General features: G+C 48.7%; 1 protein-coding gene across 4 annotated transcripts in view; it reads right to left on the reverse strand.

The window, feature by feature from the left end:
* Nucleotides 1-336: 336 nt before the first annotated feature.
* Reph (Regulator of eph expression) overlaps nt 337-20,166 on the reverse strand; it is a 153,468-nt gene continuing 133,638 nt past the window's right edge. For all 4 annotated transcript variants that reach the window (XM_075700260.1, XM_075700263.1, XM_075700261.1 and 1 more), the window contains one exon: nt 337-2,477. In XM_075700260.1, coding sequence (XP_075556375.1) covers nt 2,457-2,477 — 21 coding nt within the window. In that variant the 3' untranslated portion in view covers nt 337-2,456. The remainder of the gene's footprint in view (nt 2,478-20,166) is intronic.

Below are 20,166 nucleotides of genomic sequence, written 5' to 3' on the forward strand. Positions count from 1 at the left end.
AGACTTCGTCTGTGTCCCTTCGCGCTACAAACCAAGAATATGTTACCGTACGAACTCGCCAAACTGTCCATTCTTTCCCTTTTCTGTATACTTGTCTACAATGGCATACAATATATGAAAACAAAACAGTGGCCCTACTAATAACGCCTTGCTGTAACTCTGGCGCAGTCTGTGTTATGACATTAGACGACTTAGGTGCAGAGGCAATGGCCTGCATGTAGGCTTCACAATATGTCATGCACAATGACAAGCAAATTGCCGTGCTGTCAGCGCGCATGACGACAGACGATTGCTCCTGAAAGGGCGTTGACCAAAAAGCAGACAAGGACACCTGGGCATGTTTCTCAGACATTTAATGCCTCACAAAAGAGTGGGAAGGGGGGTTAAAGTTGCTGGTGATGCAATACATGGGGGATAGGTCGTTTCCCACATATACTGAAGTATAATACATGCTGTTCCTTCCATGTGTGTGTATATAGCGATTTATTTATAGTATTTATATTGATAGACAAAAAATTAATGTCCACACCAGGTAGTCTCGCAATCTTTTTTTTTTCTTTCGAGAAACAACTTGTGCTTGGTAGCGGCTCTTTTTTTTTTTGTTTCTTTTAAGTCAAAAGTAAAGACATACACATAGGACTTGATCCCCGTACCATTCAGGGACCAATCAGGCAAGAATCTACAGCTCCATGACACATTTTATCTCGCCTTTCTTTGGCCGAAACAAACCTAAGCATACTAAACACGTTCCGGACCATGATCCTCCAGCTCTTGGCCGTCACAACTCTTGGTCCGCACGCTGGCAACAGAGACGGTGTCACTTTCAACCTCACGCACATCTTCTGCGTCCAAACACTCGGTGTATCCTTCAATCTTTTTTTTAACCCCGCTAGTTTTGAGGATTGTGCCAGGCAGAGAGCAGCCTTGCCTTGGCAACGGAGGCATCCTGAGTTTCGAAGGCAAGAAAAGGTACATATTGAAGTCAAACTCTCTCTCTCTCTCCAAGAGCAAGAAAGTGCCCCACTCCAAGCGCTTGAAGTGGGACTGAAAGGCCAAGCATCCGTCACACTGCGGAAAAAGGCTTTTTTTTTCTTTTGTCACTGACGTCACAAAACGTACCAACAGAAAAATAGACATGATCAAAAAACGAACAGCGTCTACACACTTGCTAAGGCGACTCTCTTTCCAGACCGGAACGATGGAGGCGGCAAAATACTGCCAGCCATTCCAGTCAGCCCGGAATAAAACAGCCCATAGCGGCGGCTTGTCTCCAAGGTGTGGGGGGAAGGGGGAAAGAGAAGGTCAATGAATAACCAAGCTTAGCCTAACGAGCCTACAACAACAAAAAATACGAAGGCAACACGAAGGCAACAAAAGAATACGGTGTAGGAGAGGAATAAGGTGGACAACGGCACCCGGTGAGACAAAAGAAATGAAATTCAGGGAAGAGGGGGATCAAACGGGGAAGCGGATTCCCTAGTACGTCCTAGTGACGAGTCTCACACAGACGACCCAATGACTCCTTTCTCAGCATCCACCTTAGTGGACTCGAATTGCAACTGTCTCTGCCCAGAGCATGTCTAGGCCTCCGGTCTCAAGCAATGACACCCAGCGGTCCTGCTAAAGCCAGACGAGAACAGTTTGCAAAACACGCCTCGCCTGTAGATGACGTCATCGCACTCCTAGCAGAGGCCTCGCTCTGATGTTTATCTCTGCAACTTCGCCATCTCCCACCATACTCGGGCTCCTGTATGTCACAGTGGCACGCACACATCTTGTGGACCTTTCCTTCTCCGTATTTCTCTTTTCTCCATGGTACGCCAGGAGGGCGCCTCTCAACTGATGTCTTCTTCATCGTCATCAACACTCTCAAACATCATTTTAGCTTACACAAAGCAAGAGGAGAAGGCAGAATGGAAGGTTGAGAGAAAAAAAAATATGAACGAAGCTTCATTCACATCAACGTTTGAGAAAGATATGAGACATCAGAGAAAAACTGGATAGACAGTGAATAAAAGGAAAACGGCAACAACAACAATAACAAGAAACCAAGAGAGAGAAACAAAAACAAACATGGGTTTGCACTTTGTTGAAGTCCTTAGTAAAAAATTGTCCTAAGCTTTGTCTTTTTGTCGTCACTGTTTGCGTGCGTGTTTTTATGTGTGTGTGTGTGTGTGCACTTGTGTCCCGTGGTGTCCCGGCACTGGCTTCTTCCATGTTGATATCCCGGAGCGTCTCGAAGATCACGACCTTCCTTGTCGTATTTAGCCTTTTCTTTCCATTTCTTCCTTTTCTTCTTTCCAGCTTCCTTCAAAATGTGTAACTTGTGCGTCCACACAAACACTTTCACATTTAACACAGTCTACACTTGTCTTCTGGCTTAATGGCTTCTCCCAAGCTCTCTGTCATGCTGCTTTGGTAAGATGCACGTCGGTCGTTCCTGGCTCCAAAGGTTCTCACAACAACTTCACCCTGATCTGTTGGAAGAAAAAGGAGAAAAACTAGGGTTTAGCACACTGAACATCCATCGTTGCGTTTAACAGTGACATTTCAGTGCACAGAGATCGAACTTGACAAAAATTTGGGAACCACCACTGCAAATCAGTATCACCTACACGCGAAACGCGTGTGGGTGAAATACAGCCTCGGTGAAAAATTATTTCCTAAGTGCCTAGAAGCGTTATATTTAGAAGCTCTACTTTGCGAGTGCTCTATTCAAACACGTGAAATGCACAAATAGTCTCGTTAATTTCGGAAAGTAAAATCCCGCCAGCTACCGGTAGCAAACTATGATTTAACAAAATTGTCGCTAAAGTAAATAAATTGCTCAAAACACAACTTTACGTACAACACGCAACTCCGCTAAAGATACGGGTAACGCGGTTTTGTAAACTGCTTCGTTTATAGAGTCTAGCACTCACAAACACGTACTGGCGTCATTCCACGTGAAATCATACAGCTTTCTTTCTCGAAAATTTCTCCCTCTCTCTCTCTCTCTCTCTCTCTCTCTCTCTCTCTATATATATATATATATATATATATATATATATATATATATATATATATATATATAAGATCCGCATATTTGAAGTTCGAAACTCCTTCTCCACGCTTAGTTTTCTTCCCAAAAGTTTTCCAGCATACTGGCGATAATTTATTGTTCTTGCCCAGTTGAGCTAGAAGGCACCAATCAACATCCTTTTTTTTTCTCAAAGGCATATTGCATGATGTCAGACATTCAGATAGTGTGTATGCAAGAGAATGATGTGATATGACTGGCAAAATATCCACTTTTTCAAATAACTGACCACTTTAAGTGCCTTTGGCACCGACAAAAACGACTAAAATGGCAAAGCTTGGAATTTTTTCTCGGAACACAGGAAAATCCAGAAGGCACAAGTTAAATGTAGAATGGTAGCGCGGTTGACATAGTATCGGTGAAAAATATTTGAAGCTTTGAAGGTTCAGCAGACCGCCTGAAAGAAAGCTCAAACTTTTTGCAATAAGCTTCGTGGCATGCAACAACAGCTGATAATCAGCATCGCTGAGACGAGCACTTCATAGCTTTACATAACAAGTAGGGTATATCTTAAAGGTTAATTTTTTTTTAACGCTTTCCGGTCAAGCAAGAAACAAAGACAGGAAAAAGGGTATGGACATGCATATGACTAACAGCGTACGACGTATTGCGATGCAGCTCAAAAAAACCTAGCGATGAACTGCGGCAATAAGTATGAAAAGTACGAAAATCGTGGCGGTACACGCTAACGTCATCGGCGTCGTCGCTTGGCCCCGAAAAAAAACAAAAACAAAGGAAGCGTCGTTTGATGACTCAAAACAGCACTCGAGATATGACAGATGCCATTATGGAGGGCTCCGATTAATTGAGAACTTCTGGGGCTCTTTCAGGTCCACCTGGTGCTAACGTAGACAAGCGTTTTTGCGTTCTGCGACCAGGGGAATGCGACCGCTAAGGGGTTGGCAACCAAATCAGCGACCTTGCGCTCAGCAGTAACGCGGCAGATTGAAGCTGGTCAGAGAACACAGGCAAATAAAGCGCCTATGCAACCAACGCCTCTATAACGAAATGACGTATAATGAAAGAATAATTACGTCCCGGTTTATATTGCGAGCGTGCGGTGCGTGAACTTTACAACGGAATGACCTGTAAAACGAATGTTATCGGAGGCCCCAAGCGCTACGCTATAAAGGCGTTCGACTCTATACAGCGAACTTTAGCGCAGCTAGAACTGCGGGTCCCCATCCCGAGTCGCTTCCGGCCCACTATTACCGCTCGATAAAAACACGCTGTATCCGCCGTTCCAGAGCTGCTTTGGCGCGTTTCTTTTTTCCTTCGCAAAGCGTACTCGCGCCTTGGCCAAGGGCGTCCGTGCTTTCTTGACCTTCTCGGCTCGCGCTTGATCGCTCTTTCGTGCGCCGGCCTGTCAAGCTTCGAGGTCTCACGCGCGAAGCCGTTCGTCCCCGCCGCTGAAGGCTTTGCGTAACCGGCGCAGAATACGAAACTGAGCGCTGGTGGGAGGGTGAACAGATAAGCAGGCCTCCGCGAAAAACGCGCGCTGCACGGGAGAGCGGGGCGCACAATCGCAGCCACAGACAATTTTCTAAAGCTACGAAGGCGACGACGTTTTCTGGCGCCATACACTCTTAAGCAAAATTACACCCTTTTGCCACACAACGATAATCGTCATCTGTCTTGTCCGCATTTCCTTTCTTTAACGCGGCGAGCCCGGTACTTTCCAGTAACGAACGGCATGCGCGTTATCAGCATGACATAGCATTCCCGACAGGACAGTAGCGGGCGCGGCGTTTTCAAGAAAGGAAATGCAAGCAAGGTAGATGAAGATTATCGTTGTGTGGCATAGATACATCCCAAAGGGTGTAAACTTTGGCTAAGAGTGTAGAGGTTACTACCCAAAATACTAGAACGAGCGTCCGCCCAACAAGGAGGCACGTGACCCACAGGCAACAATAAATCAGCGCTGCGTGTGTCTACTCCTGTCGGTACTGTTTTCCTCGTGCTGCACCCGCAGTCATGATGCACCAACAAGCCCATCTTTACAGAACCGCACGAACGATGCTACACTTTTCACCACACAGGACTAACCTCAAGACTTAATCTATTGTGTTGAGGACTAGCATCATCGAACCAACACTGTCATTCTCCGTCCCTGTTTCGTTGCCCCTTTCCCCAGTGCCGAATAGCAGATCGGAGCACGAAATATCGGACCGACCTCCATATCTTGCTATAAATACATTCTGCTGCTACTTACTACAGGCAACACTGGCGCGTGTGCCCAAGGGATCAGCTGCATCTATGACGGTTTAGCCAGCACGGGTTTGGAATGATCTGCAGCGTATACGGATTTGCCTAAACTTCGCCATTCTGGCTTTAACCGACTTTGCGAGTAGCTTGAAGACGGATAATTTTAACAAAACACTGCGTTATAAGAACGCCGTTTTGCAGTCATTATACATGTACGAACACACCAATTCCTTAGTCATTCATTGGAAATCTAAAATGATGTAGCGTGAATACCGGCTGTCTGAACTAAACGTCGCCAAGAAAGAAAAAAAATAAGGTGGGGGGGGAGGGGGGCGACGCTTTCGTCGGTCATCTCCAGTCGTATGCTGCACGGCCATCTTCAAACAAGAAGGCATCAAGTAAGGCTGGCTTACGTTCGACTTTGCGAACAGAGCAACCGCTTTCAACCGCTGCGGTGGCAACTTATACCACTGTCGACAGCAAGTATATTAAGCTGAATTGAACTGCTCAACCTACCCACACTGAACAGTCAGACGATTTGCAGTGAAGTTCCTTCGTGAAGGAGGGGGCGTAACATGGTGCAATCATTTCAGGTTAATGATCAAGGAATGAATTTACGTTTGCTGCGAATTCCTCGTCCGTAGGCCTCTTAGATGGTCACCTATACCCTTTCTCAGAAACGCCAGGCCATAAACTAAAAAGGAGGAGGAAAATACGCACAAAAGCCCAAAATACTCTCGCCATCACCTTGGACGCTCAACGCCACCACCCTACAGCGCTGCGCCTGCCTATAACGTGCCGAAGCTACAGAACACGTTCGAGCTTCGCTGCAAAATATTGATGGCCCACCGATAGATGTCATTTATTGTGGCCCAGATTTAAACGCTGCGATATGCACAACGAACGAACGAACACACACACACACACAAAGAAAAGGCAGGTGACAATAGCGATGGCCAAAATGGCGACGGAGAAATGAAGGGAGAGCAGGTAGTAAAGAGGGGACCCCACACATCCGTCCGAAGACTCGACGACGCACATACGCACATTCCCAAGCCGCCGCTGCAGCGCAGAGCAGCAATAGGAGCGTGCAGCGCTGCTGTTGCGGGCACACGTACCGGTTTTATTTTTACGGCGTGTCCGGCCGCTTTGCCGGCGCTCATTAAGTCGTAACCGCTCGGCCGAGCCGGCTCGGAAAGATGGAGCGCGTCCGACGACCGACGCGCGCTATTCTTCGCCGCGGCGCGCCATGGCCGGCACGCACGATAGCACGCTCTCTTATAGATGGCTGTTCTTTTGCTTCGCAGCCACTGCACGCAGGCAAGCGCGAGAGATGACGCGTCCTGCCCCTAACTACAAACACACAGCCGCGTTACGGCAGCTCGCGTGTTTCGCTCACTTTTTCGGTTTTCGCGCCGTGGCGTTTGTTTTGGCGCGCGGTCTGCAGACCGGTGGACACGCGTAAGCGCCCAGCGTGGTTCCCGCTTGCCGAGCGCGAGAAAAGAAAGAAAACAAGACGAGACAACAATAGCCGGCCGCTACCAGTAAAGTGCGCGCATACAATATGCTGAACGGCAGCGAAATCTAACACCCCCCATCTTTTCGTCTAACATCCATCTAACACCACCGTCACTTTTCGGTTTTCAAACAAATGATGACAATAAGATACGACGCGACCTGTCGGTACCTTAACAGTCTCGATTAAGCTACTTTTCTGTTAGGGTCTCCTTCTTAACATTTTAATCATTCATGCAAGTATTCATTATGCTATAGAACAAAAAGCAATCACAAACTGCTGACAAACCAACCAAGTGTATCATCCCACTCGGGAAGGATTACACGAAAATCCAGGAGTCGGCGTCGAACGCATGCAATGCTTTCATTGGGGACGAAATCCAAAAAAAACGTCCTTGTGCCGTGCATTGGGGACACGTTAAATATCCCCTGGTGGTGAAAATTAATCCAAAGTCCTCCAATTACGGCGCGCTTCAGCCATGGAGTGGTATCTGGCATAGCGCAGCAAAACACAGACACAAAGAGAAACGACAGACGGACACAAATGATAATTATCAACAACGTTGTTGATAGTTATTGATACAACGTTGCTGATAACGCCGCCTTCGTGCCTCGATCAAATTCGTTTTGGGACGTAAAACTCCACAATTCAATTCGAACGCGAGAAATGCGCGGGACCGGACAACCGATTTGGAGCCAACTGTATATATATGGGTGTGTGTGTGTTAACGCAATAAAGAACGGAAGGAAGAAGGAAGGAAGACTAAACAAGAGAAATACTCGCAGACCGGTCACGTCGAGGAAGTTTTCCTATCTGTAGAAGACAACAAAAATACAAATAAAATTAATAATAATAATATTTGGGGTTTTACGTGCCAAAACCACTTTCTGATTATGAGGCACGCCGTAGTGGAGGACTCCGGAAATTTTGACCACCTGGGGTTCTTTAACGTGCACCTAAATCTAAGCACACGGGTGTTTTCGCATTTCGCCCCCAAAATAAAATTAAAGGACGGAAAAGAAAAATGTTAGAGGAGGATAAGCGGGACCATCATGCAGGCAGCGAAGCGCCGTGGGAAGCCAGCGCCGTACACTTTCGCTGCGGAGAATTTCCGCGCGCACTCAGTACGCGGTGGTGCCACCAGATGGCGATACGTCTCGAGACGCGGCGCCGCGGGACCGATTTCCTCGCAGCAGAAAGGTCCTCGAGAGGAACAAACATCCAAGCCAATCCAGGACGAATCGGCGCGTCATCCGCGTAAGGAAACAAGCAAATTGAAATCGATTTCAACGAAATGTACTATGTCGCGCCCAGGCGCCAAAAAGCATATATCTACAGAGGAAGCCTTTTTGAATACAGACGGGCTCCGCGCGAAAGGTGCCGACTTTCACTGCTAAAAAAAAAAAAAAAATACCGAAGGGCCAGGATTGGAACAACGAAGACGGCGATGAATACAAAGTGTGTTCATCGCTGCTGTGCTGACGCTGCTTGCAGAGACTCCCTCCCCCCCCCCCCCCCCTTTAGACCACAATTCGGCACATCTGCTCTCAAGCTGACCGTAGATTAAAAGGAAAGGGTTGCTTCAAAACAAGCAATTAGGAGACAGCTACTCACCCCCTTCAAGTTACCTTCGAAAGTCAGAAGTGCCGTTTTTCTCGTTACACAATCACAGAAACGATTTCAATACAGGAATGGCAAATCTTGCCTAGAGCGGAGGCTTGAGGTAAAGCGATAAAATACGAGAAAGCTGAGGAGAGGCGGCGACGCCGCACATTAAGTTTCCGGCAACAGTCCCACGTGAAGTCCTTAATTTCCACAACACCTCCTCAGTCTTAGTTAACTGTCTCTAAACAACAATAATAAAGCTTGCATTCTGTAGGAATAGAGGTCTTATTTGAGAAAATTTCGACAACTTTTCTCCGCGCAGGAGCGGCCGAAGTTTCAGCATATGATTTCGAATGCAGACAGATGCGCGTTCTCAATCCGAACCGGTTTCATTATAGCGAAACGCACTTATGCAAACATGGAATGGAAGGCAGCCAGATGTCCACAAGCCAGGAAGTGTGGCCAAGCTTTCATTTTTGGAGCGAAGCCACCACACAGACTTGGCTAGACTTGGTAACTAATAAGAAAGAAGAGGGGGGGGGGAGGCTCTTTTCTTTTTTAACAATTGCTCGGTCATGTAACGATCGTAAGACAGGTTAACCTTCACGGATGTTTAAGGGGAATAAAAAAATTCGTCTCTTATTTTGATAACATCACTGCTAGCGCCGCGCTTTCAGAAACGAACAGTTTTTTTCTTTCGAAGAAAGGTGATAGCTAGGGGGCTGCATTTGAAAGCAGAAACTTTGTTCGTAACACCCTAGAAAGGTTTTAAATCAGGTTTCAGATCAGGTTTCAAAATACAAGCCTCGTTAAGTTCAGCCAAGAGGGCGGAACGCCTGAAGCTTCGAAACACGGAAAGACCACGCAAGGACTTCCCTGACCGTGGCTACTGCTGCTGCTGTCTCGATCAGACAGGGCAACACTCGTATATGTACATAACAAATCGGCTTACATGTAGCCTCACCTTCCCTAACCCTACAATGTACCGGTGATCGGTTCTTATCTCAACAGATTAAAAAAAAGAACAAGGTAAAACGAGACCAACGAATAAACGGCACCATCTTGTGTATATTAGTGTGTCTTTACGCGCGCGCACGCATGCGTACACACACACACACACACACACACACACACACACACACACACACACACACACACACACACACACACACACACACACACACACACACACACACACACACACACACACACACACACACACACACCAGGTAGCCCAGAAACTAGTGGTAAAGCCCCAGCAACTAGTGGTAAAGCAGATTTTTGGCGAGGTTCTGCGAATAAGCTGCCCGTTTTCTCGTTTTTCACTGTGTAACTGGTTATAACGGAAGACTCCTTTAGCGTGCAGCCTTGGCTTGGGATCGAATAGATAGACACCACAAACGAGGCAAGTGCGCGCACTAATAAATTAAAGGCGTGCGGCATCTATAGAATTTCCCACAACAATCATTACAGGCAATTCTGGCGCCGAAATCATTCAGCCGTGCACTTTGCAATGGTGGGTCGTACATGGATTTTGTCCAACCTTCGCGCTTGGCGCCGGCTTCAAACGTTCTTGCGGCGTTATTAACTACGATTTATTTTTCTAAATATTTCCGAGCAATCAGTTTTACTACAGTTTCCTAAACATCGCCAGGTAGAAATTTCTGCAGACATACACCTACCTAATCACAGCGAATGTTTGCATTTTTAACGAAATATATATTTGGAAAGCATCAATTTCCTAAGTCCCAAAGCCATTTGAGACCAGAAGGGCGAATTTTAAGCAGATCCATATAATAATACTCATAATTCCAAAGCTTGCTGAACCAGCACACTTGCACAGCTCATATTTACACTAGCGCCAGAATTCACTTTGGTAGTTTTTGTTGGAAACAGCAGGTATCGTCTAGCCGCAGCAGCCAGTCCTTGCTGTCCGAAAATGCTTAAGTGCTAACGAGATACGCGCGTCGTAGTCATCGGCGTAGCATCTCGCGGAATCGTCGTGACGTCTCTCGAAGACGCCGGCGGAAACCATTGGCATAAGTCGGTTGGAGGTCACGCTTGACTTTTGGCGCACGCGCCTTGGATGAAAACAATCCCGAACGAGGTCGACCACAGCTTTTGGTCGTACACGCTTCGTCGAGCACGTTTGTTCACTCTGATGCTTCGTGCTTGACATTTACTATGCCATACTAGACGGGCAAGTTAGGCGCGCTCGCAGACTTGGAAAGCGCGCGCATCGGTGTCAACAAGTATCAATCTGCAGCTTCTTCCGAATGCTACCCAGACAGGTCGAGCTCGTCGCGCCGACGAAATGCTTTAAATATGACACCACACGCCCGTTGCAACACTCCCGTACTCGAGACAGACATGGCCGTGAGATAGACACGCAAATGATGAATTCGCGACGCGCTTTTCAACTAACATAGCGATTGTAGCCTTCACGGCTGACTGCGTAATCAGAAAGTGGCTCCGCGTTGCGCAATAAAAGGACTCCCAAGAGAATAGTTTGACCTTCACTAAACTTCCCTTCTGCAATACCACAGCGAGATGCTTAGCAGGCCGGAAATTCCGCCCCAACGAAAGGCCGGTGGTGGCGAAGCCGCCTGCTCGGGTCCGGCTAATTATTGTTTATCGCTAAAGATGGACTACACTACATTCGCCAAAAGCCGAAGTCTAAACTTGGCAAGCTTGAAGGACTTCAGGGTCATAAATACGAAAAAATACAGTGAAGTCTGCAACCTCACGTGCCTTTTATACGTGACGTCCCGTACCTTCCGTGCCTTCTGTGCGGAATTTGAAAAAAAGGACTTTCATTGTCTAAATGATCAACCGATTACTGGGAAATTACCAAAGTTGGTATAAACTGATTCAGTGTTTTTCGATAGTGACCACTGAATGTTCTTTAGAGGTACTAACGTTTTAAATATACATCGAAGGCAATGAAAGGTGCCACCGCGGAATTTGAACTTTTCAATATTTGGGGATTCTTTACGTGTGTTCGAAGCACATTTCTGTTCCGCCTAAGTGGCAACGCGGCTGGGATCTGATCCGAATCACCCGCTTACTAAAAACTGTTGAGTATACTGAAGCGATACCAGCTATACCAACTTGTGGCTGTCAGTTCGAAACCGGCTGGTCACGTATCTTCGACGGAATACCACACATCTCCGCCTTCAACATCCCAGCTGTTTGTTTGTCTGGTGTTCAAACAATGTAGACGATTGTGGTGAACATTTGCTCCGATTTCACGTGCGACATTGCCTCGGTTTCACGTTCTATTGCGTAATTCAATAGCGGCCAATTTGAACGCTCTCCGCTGGTGCGTTATCGCGGCTCTAACGCAGCTGAAAGCCCCGCACCGAATGCACAGGCCCCTATTTGCAATAAACAACACGTTTTTCGCCGGCTGTGTTTTTTGCGGTTGCTTAAAGATGCACACTGGGCCCGCATGGTTGATTGCTGGTTATGGTGTACAGTGAACTGTTAAGGGCAACGAACTGTATTACGCCACTGATTATAACTGAGATATGGCATAAAGATCCGCAGACTATATTTACGAATAAATGTACGCCCAATTAACTGCACCAGTCACTTCTATCCGCCATATGGGAATTTTCCCTTAAACAGGAGACCATAAGGTGCAATCTGTGAGCAAACGTACACGGACCACAGGCTGCCCGAACTAACAGAATTTGTTCGTAATGCAGACGGACAAACCGAATTCGACGAGTACAACGGAAAGTTCGCAATGTTAAGTTCGGCTGCTATCTCAATTCCACGTTACATTTATAGGCCGAAAAGAAAAACTGCCTTATAGCGAAATGCCTGGCCCGCAAACTCCAGGGGAGCGCAAACCTTTAGTCAAAGTTTTCAACACGACCTTCAAAACTGTCCGTGCCATTCCGGATATCAAGTACTATTTGTAACATGCACTACATCCACCATTCGCTGTCGGCAAAGTGTTTATTTAAACTGAATTTTAAAAAAGGCAAAAAACCCGATGCATGTCCCCGCAAGAGTTTCGAAAAGGGGACGAAACGCGCAGGGCTAGTGCGCGCGCGCGCGCACACACACACACACACACACACACACACACACACACACACACACACACACACACACACACACACACACACACACACACACACACACACACACACACACACGCACGCACACACGCACGCACGCACACACACACACGCACACACACACACGCACACACACACACACCGGTCGACAAAGAACGAACAAAGGAGGCCTGCAAGGTCCCTGGCCCCTGCTGCATGCCAGCCAGCCAACAAGGAGAGAGCGAAGACGAGGACGGTTGGCAAGAAAGACGACGTCTCTTCAAGCACGTTGCAGGGCAACATGTCATCGCGGCCGGCAAGCCAAGAGCAAAAAATAACCGCAGAGGCGCACAAAGAACGCTCGAGCGACGCGAAGAGGAGGAAAGAGATGGAAGCGACGCGGATGGTAGCGGAGAGTCCCGGCGGCCCCATTAATATCGCGCGCCACCGTCGTTCCTTCGCGAGGCATCATCGCCGCGGCGGCGACAGTGGAAGAAGCACCGCTCCCAGTTTGTCCTCGTTTGCTGGGACGACAACGTCCAACAATTGACAAGCCCACGAGCACGTAGAAACAGCAGAAGCGGCGGCTGTAGGAGCACGCCGATGTCATGGTGGGCGACACGCGCCGGCAGAGACGACGATGATGAGGAGGAGGAAGGCGAAATAGACGTTGTCGTCTTCGTGGTACCAAAAATCCCATCCCTTTTCGACAAACACAGGCGACAGGAATTCGCTCGTCGGCCGCCCCTGTCCCTTCTGCCGCGAGAGGAGGAGGCAGGTTCATATTCACGATGAGAGAGGGAGAAAGCTCGCGCCTCCAAGAAAGAGACTCCTTTGGCCGGGATACTCTCCCACTCATGTGGATGCCAACTTGTTCTTTCTTTTCACCTTTTCGCCTGCGCTGTGTTATGTACTTGTTTCGCTACGTTCGCGCCTACATCTGCATCGGCTGCTGTTGCGAACAACGTGCCGAGTCAAAGGCCCCGGGAGACTCGTGCAGCAGCGTTCACCACGCGGGGTAGCTACGAATTTGGCGCAGCCGCGCTCGACAGGACAAAAGTACTACGCACAGGGCGAGAGAGCGAGACAGGCGGTCGTGCAGTTTTACACTTCCGGTTGCTTCCGCGCAGCCTCGTCAAATACGAGATTGCAGAATAGTGAATCTTGCAAAAACCATACAAACTGCGAACTGTGCGCGCTGACGCAAGTCGACAGCTTGGTTACGACGGCCACAACATGGTAGAGCCGCTGTCTCTGCTCCCAAGACCTGCCCCCCCCCCCCCCCCCCCTGCCGTTCTCACTCCCACAGGTATCAAACGTCGGCTTGGCTCTCGTGACATCGCTGCGTCCACGCCTCAGTGTGCCTGTACATGTGTTAGTACTTCGGTATAGCTTTAAAAAGGTGCAGCGACGAACAAACATTGCATGAGATTACACATTGCACAGCATGAGAATGAAGAAAAATGTACGCATCGTATATATAGTTGTGTAGCATGTAATTAACCGCTTCACTAACGATTCATTTCACAAGAATTCCAAGATGTGCAAATTGCTTTCACTTCCATTCCAGCAGGATTGATTCGCAACAAAGGGATAGTAGATTAAACAAAATAAAATGAAAAATACAAGCCATACAACTCCCTCATGACAACACTGGCATCCGAAAACACCCGCACATTCTGCTGTATAGAAACTCGGAAACGCTGACGCATGCTCGCACGAGCGCACGCGTCCCCGCTGCCAGCAGCAGAAGCCTTCGTAGCAGCGCGGCATGAAATATCGCGCGCGCACATTCCTGCCCTTATCCGCTTCGGCGAAGGTCGAACACTCAAGCCGACGGTGACAAACGGCGCAAGCGTACACAGCGCGGGAACTCGGGTGTTCCCGACTCCGCTGACGAGAAACGCCCGCATTGCTGGCTTCCAAATGCAGGTATACGTAGGTGCGCGAGGGACACCCCTCTCGCGCGCTTTAGTAAGAAACAACAAACAAACAGCAGCAGCAGCGCATGCATATGGGAGTGAGCGACACCTGTGCGCGCGCGTACACTATGTACGCATTAGCGTATCCGAGCTGTGCGTCGCGCAACCTCTGCGCCACTGGTACGGGCACCGCACAACAGACCTTGCAAGCGAGACCAAACGCTGCCACCAACGAGAAAGAAAAAAAGGACATGAAATAAGAACAGAAAAGCAACAACTAACACGCCTGCCGGGCATCCTCATTACTTAAACTCGCAGCCGGTAGGGAATCACAGTGCTTGCCTGCAAGCAGCCATCGAAAGAGCGTTGCGTTCTTGACGCAATTTCTCAGCAGCAGCTGCGGATCGTGTATGCAGGGCCTTTCCGCTCTTTGTACTTTCGTCTTCAGGCAGCCCTGGCAAGCATTCCGATACGAAGCTGTCGCTATCAAATAACTGTTTCATTCAGTTAAAGTAATCTCGTTATTCGCTCCCACATTTGATTCGTTTTCAGGAACCTGCAAACCTAGCAGCAGAGTGAAGGATGATTGGTTGATTGGTTGGTTAGCGAAAGTTCACATATCTGCTACAAGCGAGGTTGTGGCAGCAGAAGAAATATCGTTTAATTGGATATTAAGGGTGTGGGTTAGCCTCTCAGAAGGCACTTTGTAAATTTTCAAGCAAAAGTGTTCCGTTCAACGTTGGAGCACCGGCAGGAGTAAATGAAATGTTTCGCACTACTAATTGCCTGACAAAATATTATAAGGCGAGAAACGTCTATCAACTCTCGAGAGAACCGAATGACAACGGAACTTTTCTGCCAGTGCGACCCTCTAGCACTGATCCGTTTCTCGCGAATCAATGCTTTCATCTCATTATCGGTTCATGGGTCACTTCGATTGCCGCAGCCTTCCCGATCCCGCCTTTCCCCACTTTCTCTTCGGCAACATAAACTTCCCTACGGCGCCGTCGAGACGCCTCCCGGTAGTCTTCGAAGAGGGTTTTGGCAGGTGTACCGAGAGAGCGCGAGAGAGAGAGATCCTCAAGCCGCTTCGCCTGCTCACAAAACGCAACCATGGCGACAAAGCGGATGACTGCTGCAGGGAAGAGAAAGAATGGATAAAAGAAATGTGTTTGTGTGCAAGGGTGCACAATGGGGGGAGGCGAACGCTAGAAGGGGGCATCGAATAAATAGGTGGCTGCGATCAAGAGCGACAACGATCAGACAAAATCGGCCGCTGGTGTGCCAAATAGTAGAGAAGAAAGCGGGCGCGAAAACGAATGTCTTTTCGTCACGGAAACAATAAGAACAAACAGAGTGGAGCCAAAGGAGGCCGTCCGGTCGGCCTTCGCACCCTTCTCCTGCAGGGATGACGCCCGGGACTCCTGTGCAAACAAACGAGCTCGGAAGGCGGCCGCGTGTGTTACTAATGCTCTCCCCGTCCTTTTCGCTCGCAGGCACAGGCGCGTACGCAGCGAGAAGAGAAATTGACGCCCCATTACGTCGGCCGCCGCCACCACCACCACGGGCTCTCCGCGAGCCATAGCGCGATCGCTGCCGTTATCGCCGAAGCATGTTCGGCTGTTTTCACCTGCGCAAGCAGCTAGAGGAGGAGGCGGTGGTGGTGGTCGTGGTGGCGCGAAACAATAAGACACACACGGGCACAAGGATTTATCACGCGACAGGTAGCTAGTACTAAGCACGCTTAACGAACTACGTAGTATGAAAAAAAAAAGAAGTACAATTTACTAGTGAAACTATTAAAAATAATGGGGCTTACGTGCCAAAGCCACGATCTGATTATGAGGCACGCCGTAGTGAGGTGCTTCGGATTATTTTGTCCTACTGGAGTTCTTTAATGTGCCCCTAAATCTAAGTACTCGGGAGTTTTTGCATTTCACCCCAATCGAAATGCGGCCGCCGTGGCCGGGATTTGATCGCGCGACCGCGTGTTTAACAGCCCAACAACAAAACAAATAAGTAACCCCAGCTGGTAAGTAAAATCATTACTTAATTAGCAAACAATTTACCTAAGTTGAGCCAAACTGGAGTACTTCTCTTTTTCTAAATCGCGAAGATCTGATCCTAGAACACGTTTTCTTTGCGCCGCTGACCTGCCGCTCGCTACGAGAGAGTGAGTTGACGCCGCGCGAAGTGTGCACGCGGATCGGGAAGAAACGCTCGAGAGAAAGGGGGAGATACACACAGAGGATGAGGAGGAAGGGAACAAGGCTCCATTGCAGTTCGCGCATTTTCGGGGAGCGAGCGTTAGAATATCCTTGGCCCCGTTTCTCATTCTTTTTTCGCTCTGTTGCCTTTCTCGTACTTGCGTTATCTGTTCTAGCGCTTAGCTGCTGCGAAGCATTTACGCACGCACGCACGCACGCACGCACGCACGCACGCACGCACGCACGCACGCACGCACGCACTATGCATACGCCGGAACGATCGTTACAAGAATTTTTTGCAAATTGAGTCACACCACAGACGTCTTCAGGCCCCAGTGGCGCGTTCGTGAGGCGGCCATAACAGGAGGTGCACGGTAAAAGAAAACACGCCATTGCAAGAGATACAAACGCCGCAAAGAGGATCGAAACGAAAGCGCCGAACCCGATCTGGAGCGGGGCGTGGGAGCAGAGGACGGGGCGACACCCAAAATACAGGGTCGCAACGCAGCGCCATCGGGGGCTCATCGTCACGGCTAAAAATCCTATTACCCGGCATTAAGCCGTGCATGCCATGCGTTCGCGAGTAAGCAAGTTTCTCGAGCCATCTGGTGTTGTCTTCTGGGGGAAAAAAAAAAAAACTAAGAAAAGTAGTCTAAAGTAAGGTAACCTCTTATTACGTCGTACAGTGTCAAGAGCCACGATTTTCGATGTGGAAAACAGAATGCAGCGCGTCGCCGCCTTGCGTCAGGTCCTGTAGTTGTTGAATGTGAAAAGCCTGACGAGGCCTTAGAAAAAAAAAAAAAAACGAGTAGCGTAGTCGACACGGTTGAATACTGCCATACTAAAGTCTACTGTTAACAGAGTTGCCTGCGCAAGATATTGCACCTCTTTTGTATTCCCGCCGTACACTGAAGTGCACTTCCCGAACGCTATTTCACATAGCTCCATCAACGCGGATCGCCACAAGCGAAACAAAAAGTCTACTTTTTTAGAAGTTATTCACCTGAAAGCTTCCTTTCTCCTTTCTTTAGAGGAAAAAGGAATCACTCTGACAAAGCTGTTTCGTGGCTGATGAGTAAGGCAAAGCCAAAAGACGCGTTTCTCTTGGGTTCCTCACGAGAACATCACAATAATTTTCGTTAAGGGACCCGTGTCGCAAAAAATCCGGCGTCGGTGTCGGCGGGGGGCGATGTCAGTGTGAGAAAAATTCCGATCCACGCAGGCCCTCCGCGTGGCGTATGGGCGTTTTTGAACTAATTGACTTTCCCAAAGTGAAATGCGCCATAAAATTCGTAATGTATACGACCTACACACAACCTACAGGCATGCTTTAATTAGAAGATACGAAAAAATAATAATTATGTTACGCGGGAACTCAGACACCCCTTTTCCAGCTGCCATTTGAGGTCTGGCTTAGTAGGAAGCGTGAGAAGCAGCCAGGGATCTTTGAATGGTATCGTGTTCCATTCTTATAGGCGAAGTTTAAGCGTTCTGCATTTTTTTCCCTTCGCCGATGAAAACAAGAAAAGTGAAACCGGAAGAAAACCATCTGTCGAAACCGGCACACACAAAAACCGCCGAATAACAAAATTCAGAATAACAGTTCGAGAAAATAATTCACACTAACAGTTCAACAGAAACACAAATATCTCGTATAGGAGCCAGTGCCAAGTGCGAAATCTCAGACGAATGCAAAGGCCGCCGCCGCGACACGTCGAAACGCGCTCAACGATACAACTCGCGACAACCCGGGTAAACAATTTCTGGAGGTCGTAAATTTCTTTTCGCCTTTCAAGACAAACAAAATAGCATATAAAACGCTCGAGGTGGCCGGGTCTGGCCATGAAAACGAGCCGTTCGAGAATAACCGCCCCCGTGCGCGCCTGCACTCCGCGGCGCACACAACCCGCCGTTCGCTTCCTCCCTTCTTGCCAGCGTCGTCTCAAAGCTCAAAGGCTGCCGTCAAAGGCGCCCGCCGCGACGTGTGTAGCTATAGGTGGTTGCACAGGCCACGGCTGCACTGGAACGCGCTGTGCTGGCGTGCGAGCATGGCCGCGTATACACGGATGGCATAGACGAGCCGTTCTTGCGTAAGCCTCGAATTTTGCTAAACAAGATAATTACGAGCTTTTCTGAACAACAAATCAAAAAGAAAATATTAAACTCCGTTGTTAGCTGTTTGCGAAGCCAAATGCGTGACTGAGTAACCTGTGTCTGTCATAGGTTAAGAAATGATCACCGTAGGTTAAGTTCCAAAGATCAGCTGACTCAGCGTGCGCGGGGAAGAAGAGAGGAGAGGTGGGGTGGAGGGGGACGGGGGGCAGCATAGGAACGACATTCCTGGCGTAACCGAGTTTAGAAAATCCTTTATTCCGCAAGTACACCAAAGTTTTCGTCGTGAAATTTAAACCGCTGCTCTTTTTTCAGGCAGCGTTACGACTTTAGCGGGGGTTTCGTCATATTTAGCATTGTTAAAACCGTACATTTAATGAATACGCCCGGCATCCTGACTCTTCAAATATAGATACGACAGCCTTCTGCAAGCACAGACTTTTGAAAACATCCCTCTACGCACTTTAGGAACGTTAAATATAAGAACAGCACAGATGCCCGGGAGCAGGAAAAAGAAGAGGGGAGGGGGGGGGGGCAGAAAGTGGACCGTGAACGCAAATTCCGTCGTCGACGGCGAACCGACCTGAAAGGTACGCCCCGCGCAATTGCGAAATACCGAAACGACCAAGCAGATGACGAGATACGCCTACGTGTGTGAAACGTAGTAACCTCGCGGTAATCGATGCGGCTCAGTGGGAGACGCCGTCACCTTGCGCCGCGCACTCTTTCGAGACGCGATAACGAAGCGCTAACGCGCAGGACGCGACGTGTGAACGTCGGTCAACGTTACTCGCAGGATGAACCTGTGCCAGAGAGAGCACAAAGAAATCAGAACGTGCCTCTGGCACTGTACGGTACACACAAGTGCCAGCTTGCAGAATCTATTGGACGCAACGTGTTTGTTCCAGTTAAGAGGCATTGGCTGGTACGCGTTCTCGTGGCTGTATGCGCCGTAATTCCCGCTAAGCCACGTCGCAGAACAGTGTAGTTCAAGGCCGTCGAGATCACGCCGCAACACGCGCCATACGTTCTCGGAGGCTGTGTTATGCGTATCGCGATATACGTACGTTTAGCTTGTAGCTCCAGCCAAGCGTCAGTACGCTTTCTTAATATTTAGTCTGACCTATTGTAGCATTTTGCTTGCTTGGCAAAAGCGCAGCGTGACTTGGACGAAGACAAGACAGACGGAAACTCATCACGAGCGCTGTACCAAATATGAATACAACCGCTATATAAACATTAAGACGCCGAAAGAGAAGTAGAACCAAATGCTGCATCGTCTTTCATGAAAGCTATTAAGAGCGAAGCTTTTGTTTGCGAACCTCGTCGGATTTCGTGACCCTGGCTGCGGCCTGCATGTTCTCTGGCCAACTAGGCCAACCAATCACGGCGGAGCACGCGCGGCGCGGGCCCTGCTGAGTACCTTGCACCACCACCAGATGGCGTTCGC

Source organism: Dermacentor variabilis, chromosome 7, assembly GCF_050947875.1.
Source record: "Dermacentor variabilis isolate Ectoservices chromosome 7, ASM5094787v1, whole genome shotgun sequence".
NCBI classification, from domain to species: Eukaryota; Metazoa; Arthropoda; class Arachnida; order Ixodida; family Ixodidae; genus Dermacentor; species Dermacentor variabilis.